The sequence below is a fragment of the Balaenoptera physalus genome, assembly GCF_965194825.1.
Source record: "Balaenoptera physalus genome assembly, chromosome: 3".
NCBI classification, from domain to species: domain Eukaryota; kingdom Metazoa; phylum Chordata; class Mammalia; order Artiodactyla; family Balaenopteridae; genus Balaenoptera; species Balaenoptera physalus.
Window position 1 is genome coordinate 5,667,021 of NC_138890.1, and position 15,147 is coordinate 5,682,167.

At 56.8% G+C, this 15,147-nt stretch overlaps 2 protein-coding genes across 3 annotated transcripts; both read left to right on the plus strand.

Annotated features, from left to right (window-relative positions):
• Positions 1–162: 162 nt before the first annotated feature.
• Positions 163–12,730, plus strand: SAXO5 (stabilizer of axonemal microtubules 5; the record flags this gene model as incomplete). The annotated part of the gene is made up of 10 exons (XM_082453976.1): positions 163–787; positions 1,423–1,478; positions 1,765–1,899; positions 2,038–2,138; positions 2,402–2,705; positions 3,045–3,246; positions 3,837–3,922; positions 4,443–10,525; positions 12,409–12,535; positions 12,709–12,730. Coding segments are annotated over 8 exons (1,737 nt in total), but the record flags the coding sequence as incomplete, so codon positions are not given.
• On the plus strand, positions 10,769–14,862 carry ZNF358 (zinc finger protein 358). Of its 2 annotated transcripts, XM_082455424.1 has the most exons (3): positions 11,047–11,266; positions 12,701–12,806; positions 13,055–14,862. In XM_082455424.1, the coding sequence occupies exons 1-3, from the start codon at positions 11,168–11,170 to the stop codon at positions 14,785–14,787; spliced, it is 1,938 nt and encodes a 645-aa protein (XP_082311550.1). In that variant the 5' UTR covers positions 11,047–11,167; the 3' UTR covers positions 14,788–14,862. The 2 variants fall into 2 exon arrangements, with proteins under 2 accessions (XP_082311549.1, XP_082311550.1); XM_082455423.1 differs by lacking the exons at positions 11,047–11,266; positions 12,701–12,806 and adding an exon at positions 10,769–10,991.
• The last annotated feature ends 285 nt before the right edge of the window (positions 14,863–15,147 follow it).

The window sequence follows — 15,147 nt, forward strand, 5'->3', positions numbered from 1 at the left end:
GGCTTGTGAGATCTCAGTTTCCTGACCAGGGATTGAACCCGAGCCCCACAGTGAAAGCCCGGAGTCCTAACCACTAGGCCACCAGGGAATCCCCTACACCTGTTTATTATGATGTCCAGTGCCTGGCACAGAGAAAGGAGTAAAAGGCAGCACTGACCCCGCGGGCACCTGCTCAGTCCCTTCTCCGCGCCCTCACAGGTGGCGCTGCGTCCCGCGATGGCCGCGGGACCCCTCCTGCTGTGCCCAATGTCCTGGCTGGAATTCCTCAAGGCCTCGCACTTTGCGCTGGGGCCCGACCCGCGGCTGCACGTGGACGCCAAGCAGTCCACGTCGCACCGGGATTTTCCCGCCTACCGGAACGTTACCCGTGGGCCGCTGTGCCAGCCGCCGCCCCGCGCGTCCCTCTTCCAACAGGACGCGCGCTGGGCCGGCCTGGAGCTCCTGTCGGAGACGCACTGCGCGTATGCGCCCGCGTCGCCGCTACTGTCGAGCGAGCAGGAGCGGGAGCTGGCACGGGAGCGCACGCTCGCCATGCAGGCCAGCAACCTGCACGCGCACGCGGACTCCCGCGCCCGCACCGGCCTCTCCACCGCGCGCGCCCACTTCGGCTGGCCGGCGCTTCCGGAGCGCGCCAGCGAGCAGATCCGCGGCGCGCGCCTCGTCTTCGACCGCGACTCGGTGCCATCCCGCGACCGAGCCAAGCTGCCCATCCCTCCCACCGCGCACCAGGAGTTCTTTCCGCTCCACGACATTTGCCCGAAGCCCCACGAGCCTTCCTGCCACTTCGGTGAGCGCGCGCCCGGGCACCCTAGGCAATTTACCCAACACAATGGTTCTCATGGCGAGCGGGGATTCTGCGCCCACCCCAGCGGACATTTGGCAATGCCTGGGGATCATATTTTGGTCTTCACGACTGGGCGTGGGGGTGGGGGGAGAAGGTGGTACCGTCAGGGAGCGGCTGGAGGCCAGGGATGCTGATGAACATCCTACCACGCACAGGAGAGCTTTCCCGCAGTAAAGAATTATCCAGCCCCAAATGTCAGTAGTGCAGAGACTGAGACACTGGAACCTCCTCGAGCCTCAGTTTCTGCATCCACACAATGGGCATGTCTCCCGAATCTCTCCAGGGTGCTGTGCGGTGGCCCGAAGTCATGAAAGCTGCTTTGGGGTCAGACAAATCTGCTAAGTGTTCCCCACCACCACCACCCCAGCCCTGCGACCTTAGTAGTTGTGTGACTCTGAGCAAGTCGACCTCTCCCAGCCTCAGTTCACTCATCTGCAAAGTGGGTGCAACAACAGGGCCCCACTTTATAGTTACTGGTGAAGCCGAAAGAGCCCCGAGTGCAGACGACGCCTGTCAGATACTGAGCACTCAACAAAGGGTCGCTGTCATTCATATGATTTTCCAGTTCTGTGGCACAGAGGACCTTCTGGTAGACATCACTGGTCAGAGACCCTCCAAGCTGGGTTCACGGATTGTCAGTTGGCTTTGACTCCACCTGGTTCTGAATTTCTATTATTTCTGGCAGGTTATTTGACCTCTCTGAGCTTCAAGGAGGCTTCAAGTGGGGGGGAATAATATCGGCCCCCCAAATGAGGTGGAAAGCACTTAACCTAGGTACTGGGCTCAAAACTTGGTAGCTATTCTTGTTTTCATTATTATTATTATTATTGGCCACACCACGCGGCTTGCGGGATCTCAGTTCCCCGACCAGGGATTGAACCTGGGTCACAGCGGTGAAAGCCCAGAATCCTAACCACTAGGCCACAAAGGAACGCCCTTGTTCTCATTATTTTTTATTATTTTTGGAGTGGGAACACAGGAGACAGGATGACAGCACCTCCTACCAGAGACAGTTCCAGGCCCTTCCAGGCCCACCTGCCTTGACGTGTAAGAGGGTAAATCGAGGCTGGGCTGGTGCTGCTGGTGGGGAGGGGGCGGTGGGAGGAGCAGAGGTGCTGCTGGGGGGGTGGGGGTGGGAGGAGCAGAGGTGGGCGCTGGGTGGTCTTGCCCTTCCCACCCCTGTCCTCCCACAGGCCTCCTCCAGCATAGAACTGGGAGACTTCAAGATTGGCTATGGGCCCATGTGTGCAGAGCAGAAACAAGCCTACAGGCCCCAGGTTCTGCCCCCAGACAGGTACGAAGGGACCATGGCCTACTACTAAGATGGGGCAAACGGCTCTCAACGACATGTGGGATGTGTCACCTGAGGCTCTAGGGCCAATGCTGTGCCTTTGAATTCTCCATCACCCACAGGCAAGACCCACTATTATGCCACACTTCCCACGACTAGCACCCCACAGCTCGGCCGTTAGAAAGCCTGTCCCTCTCTCCTTTTTCCTGGGAGTTGCAAGGGACAAGATCGGATGGGTCCTCCTTCTCCCACCTCCTTATCTGCAGGTATGACAAGGCCCAGGCCTCAGCCCACATCCACTGTGTGAATATTCGACCTGGAGATGGCCTCTTCCACGACAGGACCGCCAAGGGTGAACACTTCTATGCCCGGGAGCCAGGTGAGAGCCTGCTGCCTGCCCCGCCCCTCGCTCCCACAGCAGCCTCTCAGAGCTGCCCAGGACCTACTCTGCCACTGGCACAGCCTTTTGTTCTTCACCACGACCGGACTCCGGAGTCGCACATCCTGGAAGGAAATGGGTGCCCTGGTCCGGGCAGCCTCACCACCTCCACGCACTTCTTCCTCGGCCAGGTCAGCAGGAAGGGGATGAAGGCAGCAGGGCTCATCAGGGAAAAGGGCTTCCCAAGCAGAGTGAATAACAGCAAGTGCAAAGGCCCTGAGGTGGGAGGGAGCTTGACATGTGTGCGGGGATCTCCTGGATCTGTTTGCGTGAGTGAGTTGCTTAACCACTCCAAACCTCAGTGGCTCTGCCTGTAAACTGAGATAACAGTACCAACTCCCAGCGCCATCACGTGGGCCCCAGAGAGAGTGTGAGCCGTCCAAGGTCACACAGCGCCCACTTCTGCCCTCCGTCCTGGCCATGGGACATCCCTGACACCGGAGCTTCCCAGATGCCATGTGGTCCTACAGCCGCTGCCCGCGACCAAGCCACCCAGCCGCCACGTGCCTCATGAGAAATTGCAGAGTCACATAACCCTAGGGGAGCCTTCGCTTCTTGGACAGTTCTTCCAGACCTCCATAGGCACAGACTATTTAGCCCCTGGGATGCAGAAGCCGCCGAAAGCGCTCAACCTCCACTCGCCGCAGAGCAACCTGCCCCAGGGCACAGGCGGTGAGCGCGGCCCCACCTCGGAAACCCCGCCCTTGCCACAGCTGTGGTCCCGCCCCCGGCCAATCCCGCCCCGCCCCCTGCCCTAGTCTGGCTCCGCCTCCTGAAGGGCTAGATCCCACCCCATGAGCCCAGATTACCAACTCTGACCCTGAACAACCCCACTCCCTCGTGATCGTGACTCCCAACGCCCACCCCCCACCCCGTCATGGCCCCACCGCTGCATGACTCCGCCCCTCTGGTCTGGCCCCGCCCCTCTCCATATCCGCTCTCTCCTGACTCTTACCCCTCCTCTTCTGCGACACTCTGGCTCCGCCCCCTGACCAGCTAGCCTATTCTTCCTGCCCACCCCTCCCCCGCAGGCCCCGACCCTCGCTAGTCTACCCTTGTCCCGCCCCTGGCGTCCTCAGCCCTACCCTGGCTGCCCCATCCTCCTGCCTCATAATCCGTCCTCCTCCCCTGACAACTTATGCACTAGCCCAGGCGTCGCCCTTGAACCCTTACCCCATCCTTAGTCTCCCGTGTCCCTTCCCCCTGGGCCCTGCCTTTCCTCCCTCAGCCCCTCAGCTCAGCCACCCCTCCCAAATCTCCAGAAACAGATTTTTTAACCATGAACCAGAAGATGCTGAAGCCACACGGAACAGCTCCAGCCTCCATGACTGAGGAGATGCCACAGCGGGTGAGGGAGGGGGAAGGGGTATCTCTCTAACCAGGTAACCCCCGAAATCAGTGTAGAGTTATCTCAGGAAGATTATACCATCAACTCAGACTCAGAGTTAGTGTCAAGTCCGTTCAGGGTCACTCTAGGGTCACCCCAGGCTCAGGGTCATCTTAATGTCATCCCAGCCCCGGGTCATCTCTAGCTCAGCCCCAGGGTCATGTCAGGGTCATCTTCGTATCACCACCCACAGTTATACTCCAAGCCAAGGGTTAGCTCAGAGTCACCTAGGGTCAACCCAGCCCTGGGGTCATTCCAGGGGCCCACCTGCTTTCTCTCCAGCTTCTCATCCAGATCCTGGGTCAGCCCAACCTGGGGTTCCCTTTTGCCCACCTCCCCAGGACCCAATCATCAGCCAAACTGCGCTGAGCCGTTCCCCATTCATTGATGTTGCCAAGGTGGTGCGGGAACTACAGGGGGGCCAGGGTGGGCCAGCCATCCTCCAGGCTGCCCTGCGAGGCTCCCCACCCTGACTCCACAGTGCAAGTATAGCCACTTGGAGCCCCCGTTGGGGAGACAGCGCTTCTTCTCAACCCTAAACAAGGATGAGTTTGCTTTCAAGTACCAGGGTCCAGCAGTGCTGAGATGGGACGACCTCCAGGAGAGTCATGTGCCCCTGGACTCCCCTCGCCAGTGGGGCTGTGGGGCTGGGAAGGTGGACCCTCGGGTCCCCCAGACCCCTACCTACCCATGCCGTAGCCAGCAATAAACACCACTTTGGCAACATCCCACCACTTTCCATCAATCAGCCATGAAAGAGGATAGGGTGCCTGTGGGCTTGGTGAGAGAACGTACAAGAGAGAATGACTCCATGGAGAAGCCCTGATCTTCTGCAGACCCTGGGTGTCATCCCACTCTGGGCAGGGAGGCCATCTCAGTTTGTGCAAAAGCTTGGTGGTCCAACGCTTGTAAGGTGTTCAGGTGATACCACAAGTTCTTTTTCTTTTTTCTTTTTTGGCTGTGCCACAGGGCTTGTGGGATCTTACTTCCTCAACCAGGGATTGAACCCAGGTCCACGTCAGTGAAAGCACCGAGTCTTAACCACTGGACCGCCAGGGAATTCTCGCTGCCAAAAGTTCTGAATGGTGTGGGAGGATGGAGTTGCAATGTTGAACGGAGGCAGTGTGGCGAGAGGTTGAGAATGTAGGCTCCTGGGGCTGAATGGACAGAGTGCAAATCCTGACTCCTCCATGTCCTGGAAAGTAGTCTTGGGCAAGTCATTTGACCCCTCTGAGCCTCTATTTGCTCATCTGTAAAATGGAGATAAATAATAGCTCTCTCTCATTAGATTGTTATAAATGAGAAATGTACACACTGGTTAGTGTGCGTGGCTGGGGGTCAAGAAGGGAGAGCTTCCTTTCCAAGGATGAAGGTAAGGAGGGTGTAGGATGGAGCTCAATCACTGAGAGACTGGGTGAGGCTCAGAGGGGGCATGAAAGGGTGGACATGCTGAGAATGGCCCAGCAATGTCCCCTATTGTGAGCAGAGGCTGGAAGCTGAATGGTTGGTGCACTGGCTAGCTGGGCAGCTGGCCCCCAGATCACAGCTGGCTCCAGGGGCAAATCAACAAAAGTCATCAGGATGTGATCAGGCCAAAGGGGATAGGTGTTCAGCCAGAGACAGAATGAAAAGGGTGGAAAGGAGGAGTATGGGGTGGAGCCTTGAAGCTGGTAAGTATGTCAAGGACATCAAGTATGTCAAGGACTAGTACCTTGGACAGCACCCCACCTTGAAAGTCTTGGGGTCTGATGAGATCAGCACCAAGAAGCCAGATCTGTCTGGAACGATAAGATGGGCCTTGGTGGCCGTGCCTGGGCCCTGCCTCTGCAGGCTGTTGAGAATCTAGTTTCAGGGAATGAACACGGCTCCCTGACCCTGTAGACAGACTTTTAAAGACCAAGGCCCCCAATCCAATGGGCCACTAAGAGCCAACCTCAAGCCTGTCCGGGAGCCCTTTCCCCATGGGCAGCAATTCTGTGAGACCAGCTTGTCATTTCCAGAGGAAGGAGAGGAGTCCAGTTTTGGGTCCCACGGGGACAAGATGGACCTTTTGGCTGCAGTCATGGTATCCATGTTGACCATGAGAGGGTCTGCTAGAGGCAGAACACCTCTTCTGCTTGCTTCCACTAATGATGTAGATGACACTCGTCTGAATTACCTCATGATAAAACAAGCTTTCTCAATCTCGGCACTATTGACATTCTGGATAGGCTCATTCTTTGCGGTTGGAGGCTGTCTTGTGCATTGTAGGGTCGTCACCCCTGAGCTCTACCCACTACATGCCAGTAGCACATTCATTCTCCCCCGCCCAGTTGTGACAACCAAAACTGTCTCCAGACATTGCCAAATGTCCCTTGCGGGGAAAAGTTGCCCCTGGTTGAGAACCACTGCAATAAACCCTTCCTACAATGATTCCTAGGATAAAATTAGGCTCTCCTGGTAAAGCCGGTCTGCTTGTTTACCAGACTATATATGTACAAAAAGCTTTTCCTTTTTGCCTTGCCTGCCAGGAAGCTCAGAAAGCTTGCTTTGATTCCATGTAGCTCCAGTTGCAGGATTATGTGTACTCCTGCCTGGTTCTAGGAATGGTTTAAACAACCGAGGCATCAGATGAGAAATAATGGGTAGGAGTTACAAGGAAGCAGTTTTCAGCACAACTTGAAGCATTTTCTAACAATGGAACTGACCAGCCCCAGGATGGGTTGCCAGGAAAAAACAAAAACTTTACTCAAGATGTCTTCAGTACAGAAAGACACTACATTATGATGATTCTGAATGTATTCTATGGATTTATGTCTATCCCTCCTATATCCCACTTACCCCCCAGAAAAGGCATTTCATATGAACTACAAAAACTAAAAAGACTTATGAAATAAGATGAGTAAAATAGGATTGAACATGGGAAAACAGATTAATTTTTAAAGGAAAACATTTTGTCAATGGTAATCATTGCTAAGCAGCAGACTTGTCTTTTTCTGTCCCTAGGCAAATGATTTCATGCTCTGACCCTCACTTTCCTCATCTGTAAAATGGGGATGGCAACAGTTCCTCCTTCATGGGGTGGTTACAAGGAGTAAATAAAATGTGCGTGTACCATTCTTTTATATATATATATATATATATATAAATTTATTTATTTATTTATTTTATTTTGGCTGCGTTGGGTCTTCGTTGCTGCGCGCAGGCTTTCTCTAGTTGCAGCGAGCGGGGGCCACTCTTCATTACAGTGTGCAGGCTTCTCATTGCGGTGGCTTCTCTTGTGGAGCACAGGCTCTAGGCACGTGGGCTTCAGTAGTTGTGGCTCGCGGGCTCTAGAACACAGGCTCAGTAGCTGTGGCGCATGGGCTTAGTTGCTCCACGGCATGTGGGATCTTCCTGGACCAGGGCTCAAACCCGTGTCCCCTGCATTGGCAGGCGGATTCTTAACAACTGCACCAACAGGGAAGCCCGCATATACCATTCTTAAAACAGGGCCTCGCACTTGGCAGCAGCTCAATGAACAGTGCCTAAATTTTGTTAATGTCTTGGGTATTTTTGTTGCAAGTGTCAGAAACCCAGCTGTATCTGCTCAAGCAGAAAGGGATTTTATTGACTTAGAAACAAGAAAGTCTGTAATTAGGTCTAACATCAAGGCTGCTAATTCCTCATCAGGCATGCTCTCTCCCTTGCCCCCTCTCAGTCCAAGCAGTGGCAAAAAACAAAAGCAAAAACAATACAAAACAAAACCCAAATCCTAATGATTAAAGCCCCAAAGGAAGGAGTGAAGGTCTTCCCCGCAACTCCTCACGTTAGAATTTAACAACCCTCCGACTGGCCCATTTGAGTCATATGTCCAGCTGTGAACCAATCACTGTGCCCAGAGGGATGGAATGCTGTAATTGGATGCCTGGGTGATTTGGTTCCCCAAACCTCACCAGGATCTTGGAGTCTGGAGCCCAATCTTGCTGGATCCTGTCTCCTAGCAACAGACCTGTGCCTGCCCAGCCCCATAGCATCTATCTTGCCCCAGGTTACAATCTAGAGGGCAGAAAGACTCAGCCAATAGGCTCTTCCCAATGAGGGTAATTGTGCCTTTATAGACAGGCAGTGTTCAGTGTTCAATGCTTGAAAGGCTGAGGCATTAAGAGCCCACCAGATCTCTGATAAGCCCAATCTTATCTCCCCATCTCAGTACTAACTTCCTCTTTTAGCTTGGGGCAGAGAATTCAGCCCTAGCAATCTCACAAAATTGAGCAGGTGCTAGACTCTGCTTTAAGAAGGTGCTCATAGGGACTTCCCTGGCAGCACAGTGGTTAAGAATCTGCCTGACAAGGCAGGGGACACAGGTTCGAACCCTGGTCCAGAAAGACCCCACATGCTGCGGAGCAACTAAGCCCCGGTGCCACAACTACTGAGCCTGTGCTCTACAGCCCGCGAGCCACAACTACTGAAGCCTGCACACCTAGAGCTCGTGCTCCACAACAAGAGAAGCCACCGCAATGAGAAGCCCATGCACCGTGACAAAGAGTACTGCCCATGTGCAGCCGTAAAGACCCAGTGCAGCCAAATAAATAAATATAAATAAAATTATTAAAAAAAGAAGGAGCACATAGAGGTAGCTTGTGTCTATCTTATAAGACCTTGCCGAAGACTTCATGAAAGCTCTCACATGTTCCAACATGCTGATATTTTCCTCCAAAGCTGCTCGAGCCACAGTCTCAGGTGACACACAGAGTGCGAGGATAAAATAGGCAACAATTTAATCGGCTATTTTTCTTCAACATAACAGATTTCTGGTTTCCTGAGCAAGGCCCTTTTACAGGGCTGCCACATATATCTGGGGAGGTTGTGCACTGCACAAATCTTGAAGCCCTATTCACATTATAATGAATATATATGTCAAGGTGGCCCTGGCCCTCTACTTCACCTTTGTTCAGCCAATTTCACATTTTAAGTTATTTCCTTCAATACCTTTCCCTTTTCTGGAAATCATGTCTAAATTAGTCAAGACTGTCATGACTGCAAGAGACAGAAACCCACTAAACTAGCTCAAATACTCAGGAAATTTGTTGGCTCGTGATATTGAAAAGACTGTGGGTTTCCGGCTTCAGGTATGGCTATGTCCAAGAGCTCACCAATATAGCTAGAGCTTTCTCTCTGTCTCTCACCTCTACATCCTGGTATAGATTGGCTTCAGTCTGCAGACTGTTCTTCCAGACAACTGAGGAAGGTGGGTGCAGGCAGAATGAAGCCTATAAACAGCTCATGATCCCAAAGGAAGAAAGAGATTCTCCAACTTCATGGCTTCGTCCCAGACCTCATTGTGGCCAGGGGGTGGGGTTCTCGGGTTGGTATGTTTAGATCGCATGGTACTGGGGGGGCTGTGTTAGGCGCGGGTCCATCTGGAGTAGTGGAGGGGGCTCCACAAAGGGAAAGCAAGGTGCTGAGAGACATACTGGGCAGACTGAAATGACAGCTGTCATTACAAGTATTATTTGTAATGGGATCATCCAGCAGGATGAAGAACAAGCAACATAATCCAATTGCAGTCTCAAGTCTCTCAGATCTGCTGCTGGCTTCTCCACAGAGAGCTGGAAAGCAGGTCTCAGGCCATAAGTTCAGCCCAGATCTAGAAGGTTCTGGAAGGAAGAGCGAAGTCTCCTGGAGGCCTGATTTGCATGCAAGGGTAGGTGTTGTCAAAATTCACCAGCCAAAGACCATCAGAAGCACACCTGTAGTCAAAAAAATTTTTTTAGCTTGTGCAGCAAGGAAGATCCCATAGCGGGGAACCATGGGGCATCTCCAGAAGAGTTGGGGGACAGGAGGGCATCTTATAGGATTCAGGCTTGTGCTGGGTAATTTTAAGAAGAGGAGAGTAGAAGCAATTCTAGCCTGGTGCTGTCAGGAAGCAGGGAGCAGATCGGCGACTAGGACTGGGTATTTTGGTGATTCTTATCTCAGAAGTGGGAGGATGAACATGGGGCAGTCATTGGGAAGAAGCGGCGGTCATCTGAGTTAGTTGGGGGGGGGGGGGAGGGGGTGTGTGTGTATTCATTTTTGTGGTTGCAGAGTGTCCTTGTGTCTATCTCGGCTCAGACGCGGTCACAGAGCGGCCTTGTGTGATCATTGTTTATATTCTGGGATCGTTGTTTATGTTCAGGGAAGAACATCACACAGCCCAGCTGCCAGCTGCCGGGGCTGTATTTCACACCCTCTTCACAGGGATCTGTGTCTCCAGGTAAAGTCTGCCCAGAGTGCTTCCCAGATCTGGTCTAGGCTTCAGAAGGGGCATCAGGCACGGGGAGTCCACCAGTGACAGCGGTGCGTGACCAGGGAGGAGGAGGAGGAAACACTCAGTATCCCCAACTCTTTTCCTTGGAGGAGGAGTCTTAGAGGGAAATGCTGGACTGAGCAAAGATACACAAGTTTGTAAATTCTCAGCGTCTTGACTATGCTGATGTGCGTTGCCAGTCTGCAAGACAGAGAGAGAATGTTCGGTGTTTCTTGAAACCAGAGAGAGTCAGAGACCCGGGCAGGAGGCAGAGACAGGGAGAGAGAAGAGGATAGAGACACAGAGGGACAGAGGTAGAAAAAGTGAGGGCAAGAGAGGCAAAGAGATTGAAATGGAGAGAGACATAGAAATAGAGGGACAGAGCGACAGAGCAGGAACAGAGAGAGAGAGGAAGAGGCGGAGAGGGATCGAGAGCGGCTGAGAGAGACGCAGAAGAGGAGAGGCCGCGGCGGGGACAGCGCGGGCGGGGCGCGGCGCAGACAAAGGCGCGGCCGCGCGGCCGGGTGGCCGGGCCGGGACAAAGGCTGGCCCGGGGGGAGGCGGGGGCAGCGATGGCGACGGCCGAGGCAGACGCGGGCGAACTACAAGTCCCAGCAGCTCCCGCTGCGGCCCTCGGCCGGCCCCTCTCGCTCCCTGGGAGCGCTTGGCGGGGCCGCAGGGCCGAGGGGGCCGCCGGCGGGGCTGGCGGGCGGGGGGCTTCCTGCGGGCCCCGGGGGCGCCGGCGGGCGCGGCGGGCCGGGCTGGGGCGAGGGGCGCCGGGTGAGTGTCCCCGTGAGCTGGTCGGGCGGGCGGCGGCCGCGATGGGGCGGGGGTGAGGGGGGCGGGCGGACGGGGGGCCCCGGCTCGGGGCGCGGCCCTGGGCGACCTCTGTCCACCCCCCTCCCTCGCCTCGCGCTCCGCCAGCCCCGGCCCGGGAGAGCAGAGACGCCGGCGCGATGGGAGGGGGCCGCGCGACCCGCGGGCCTAGCGCGCCGGTTCCGCCGCTGCGGCCCCGGGGGAGGGCCCGGCCCGAGCTGGGCGCCGTCAATCGGGAGGTATGGCGGGGGTGGGGGGGGTAGAGAACCCCTTAGTTGGGGTGGGGGCGGGAGTCCAGGACGCCCGCCTCCCCTGGAGGCGATCCAGACCCCCCACCCCAGGAACCCAAAAGTGGCCCCAGGTATTGTTCTCCTCACCCTTCAGCCTGGGGTAGGGAGTTCAGGAGGCCCATCCTCAAGAGGGGGATCCAGGGGTTCCCTCCCTCCCTCAGGACCCCAGTTATTGTTCCCCTCACTCTCCAGTCTTGGGGTCCAGAGTTCTGGAAGCCCCTTCCCCAGGAGGTGATCCAGGGTTCCACCTGCCCCCGAGGAACTCAGAGAAGGACCCCAGTTATTTCTCCTCCCAGCTTGCAGCTCAGAGATGGGAATTAAGGAGCCAATCTAAGGGTCCCCCTGCCCCCTGGGAATCCAGGAGGGGACTCAGCACTGTCCCCTGACCCTCCATCGTGGAATTTAAGGAGGTGAATTAGGAACTCAGGCCTCTCTGTTTGCGTACCCACTCCCAGCTCTGGGGTTGTGGCTCGGGAGGTCCCCCTCCCCAGAAGGAGAGCCAAAGGTCCTCCCCTGTCTCCCAGGAATAGATCTATTTGTTGTTTTCTCCCCAAGGCCTAGCCATGTGCTGGGCATCACCTCCCCTTCAGGTAATCCTGAGTTCCTCCTGCTCCCCTGAAGCGGAGCTTCCCAGCTTGTTTCTCTGCCCCCCTCCCTACCTCTAGCCACGGAGCTAGAATTCAGGATGTTTCTTCCAGGAGGGGACCAAAGTTCCTAACGCCCATTCCCGTACGTCAGTCGTGGGGTCAGTCGCTCAGGAATCTCCCCTTCCTAGGAGATGGCCCAGGGTCCCTCCAGTAATCCAAGAGGAGCCCCAGGTATTATTTTGCCCACCCCAGCTAGGGGTTAGAATTCAGGATCTTCTATCTACTCGGGCAAACAGGTACACCGACACCTGTCCCTACCCTCCTGGCTAATGGATCCATGGGTCTCCCTGCTCCCTCCAGGGGTCCCACATATTATATCCCCACACTCACTCTAGCTTTAGAAATCTGCGTTCAGGATCTTCTATCTAAGATAGAATACAGGTGTTTTGACTCAGTCCTACCCCAGAATTGTAAGGTTTGGAATTCACGTTGTCTCTTCCCCAGGAAGCAAGCCAGGGGTCTTTCTGCGCTCCCCCAGTGAGGAGTACCAGTTATTGTTTGCCCCCGCCCCACTCATCCCCCAGATAGAGGCTTCAGAGGTCAGGATGCTTCTCTAGGAGGTGAGCCAGGGGTCGCCCTCCCTACTAGGAACCCCCAAACATGCCACCCCCAACTATGGGACTGGAATTCAGGCCATGTACTTAGCGGAAAGCACGGGAACCCAGACACCCACCCTCTTCCCCATGAAGGGGCCATGGTCAAGGGGATAGGTATCTAGACTCTCTCTCCCCCACAGGACCCAAGCTGCCCACGAGAGGAGGAGCCCAGGATGGAGAGAGGGGCAGAGCCATGGAGCTGGGTACTGGAGACCTCTAGTGCTGGGTCCCACGACTTCTATCCAGGTGTGGGGCTGAGAAGGGAGTTCCCTCCCCCCCAGCCATGTCCCACCAGGGTCCCTCTTCTCCCTGCCCTGGCGGGGGCGAGTGCAAAATCTCCCTGCAGTACAAGACAAGAGAACGATCCATGTGTGTGCCCCGGAGTGGGATCTGGGGCATGGTCTGGCCCCCTCTCCCTTCCCTGCTCAGGCTCCAAAAGAGACCCCCGGTTCCCCAGAACCTACCTCCACTCACCTTCTGCCCTCACTCTGTAGATCCTGCCCCGGAAGCAGCCAGCACTTCCACACTGGGGATGCGGCGGTCCGTCCTAGTGAGGAACCCAGGCCACAAAGGCCCGAGGCCCAATTATGAAGAGCTTGACTCCGACTCAGAAGACCTAGACCCCAAGAGGGAAGAGCTGGACCCAGTTTCTGAAAACCCAGAGCCTGAGCCGGAAGACCTCAACACTGTCTCTGAAGATGTGGACCCCAGCTATGAAGATCTGGAGCCTGTCTCCGAGGATCTGGATCCCGATGTGGAAGCACCGAGCTCCATCTCGGGGATCCGTGACTCGGATCCCCAAGATCTCGACCCCATGTCTTCAAGTTTTGACGACCCAGACGTCATCGGCCCCGTCCCCCTGGTTCTCGACCCTAACAGCGACACCCTCAGTCCTGCTGCCACCCCAGACCTGGACCCCCTCTCGTCCGACCTCACTGCCACCCCCGAGGTCCTGGCCGCCGGCCCCGCGGTGCTCCCTGCACCTGCCAGCCCGCCCCGGCCCTTCTCCTGCCCGGATTGCGGGCGAGCCTTCCGCCGCAGCTCGGGTCTGAGCCAGCACCGCCGCACCCACAGCGGCGAGAAGCCTTACCGCTGCCCCGACTGCGGCAAGTCGTTCAGCCACGGCGCCACGCTGGCCCAGCACCGCGGCATCCACACGGGCGCGCGGCCCTACCAGTGCGCAGCGTGCGGCAAGGCCTTTGGCTGGCGCTCCACGCTGCTCAAGCACCGCAGCAGCCACAGCGGCGAGAAGCCGCACCACTGCCCCGTGTGCGGCAAAGCCTTCGGGCACGGTTCGCTGCTGGCGCAGCACCTGCGCACGCACGGCGGCCCGCGGCCGCACAAGTGCCCGGTGTGCGCCAAGGGCTTCGGGCAGGGCTCGGCGCTGCTGAAGCACCTGCGCACGCACACGGGTGAGCGGCCGTACCCGTGCCCGCAGTGCGGCAAGGCCTTCGGCCAGAGCTCCGCGCTGCTGCAGCACCAGCGCACACACACGGCCGAGCGCCCCTACCGCTGTCCGCACTGCGGCAAGGCCTTCGGCCAGAGTTCCAACCTTCAGCATCACCTGCGCATCCACACCGGCGAACGGCCCTACGCCTGCCCCCACTGCTCCAAGGCCTTTGGGCAGAGTTCGGCGCTGCTGCAGCACCTGCACGTGCATTCGGGCGAGCGCCCCTACCGCTGCCAGCTCTGCGGCAAGGCCTTTGGCCAAGCCTCCAGCCTCACTAAGCACAAGCGGGTGCATGAGGGTGCGGCCGCTGCAGCTGCTGCGGCCGCCGCCGGTTTGGGCCTCAGCCCCGCTTCGATGTTGAGGCCGGGGCAGGTCTCCCTTCTGGGTCCTGATGCTGTCTCTGTGCTGGGTTCAGGCCTGGGCCTCAGCCCCGGCCCCAGCTCTGGTCTTGACCCTGACCCTGGCTCTGCGCTGGGCTCCCCCCCCAATCCCAGCCCCAAACCCATCCCTGGCTCTGGTTCTACCCCCACCCCTGATTCTGTCAAATCTTCTGACCCTGAGCCTGGTCACAATGCCAATTCCGACCTTGTGGCCAGCCCTGGTCACAGATCTGGTCCCAGCCCCGACCCGGATCCCGCGCCCAGCCCTGACCCCAGCTCTGAGTCCCACCCTGACCCCGGCTCTCCCACCCATGATACTGTCAGCCCAGTCCTCCCTACCGGCGAGAGTCCCGAGTGGGTGCAGGAGCAAGGGGCACTGCTGGGGCCTGATGGCTGAAGGGCATGCTGGCACCCGCAGGGGCCTGGGAAAGTTGTGTGTTGTGCAGTTAGTAAAATCCTCCCACTCCTCCTGGCTCTGTGTTGTGGTTCTCCTGTTGCTGTTTTTTCTCTAATGCACAGCCTCTTCTTCTGGAGATGGGAGGGTATGGCCAGAGCCAAACATACAAATAGAACCTCAATGTCCTGGCTCCCACCACAATATCCTCCAGGCTTCCTAGCTTCCCCGACAAGGTCTCACACTGGTCCATCCCAGCAGTTGCCACTCTGCTCCCCGAGACCTGGCCACCCCAGTCAGGGGCAGACTTATCCTGTGGGTGGTCTAACTCCCTTCGTTTTGGAGTTGGCTTTCCCAGGAATG

What these genes read in the sequence shown, in the direction of transcription:
- ZNF358 (XM_082455423.1), top strand. Translation starts at nt 10,784, where the DNA reads ATGGCGACGGCCGAGGCAGACGCGGGCGAACTACAAGTCCCAGCAGCT. An exon ending in GCTGGGGCGAGGGGCGCCGG is followed by an intron (nt 10,992 to 13,054) that starts GTGAGTGTCCCC and finishes CTCACTCTGTAG; the next exon opens with ATCCTGCCCCGGAAGCAGCC.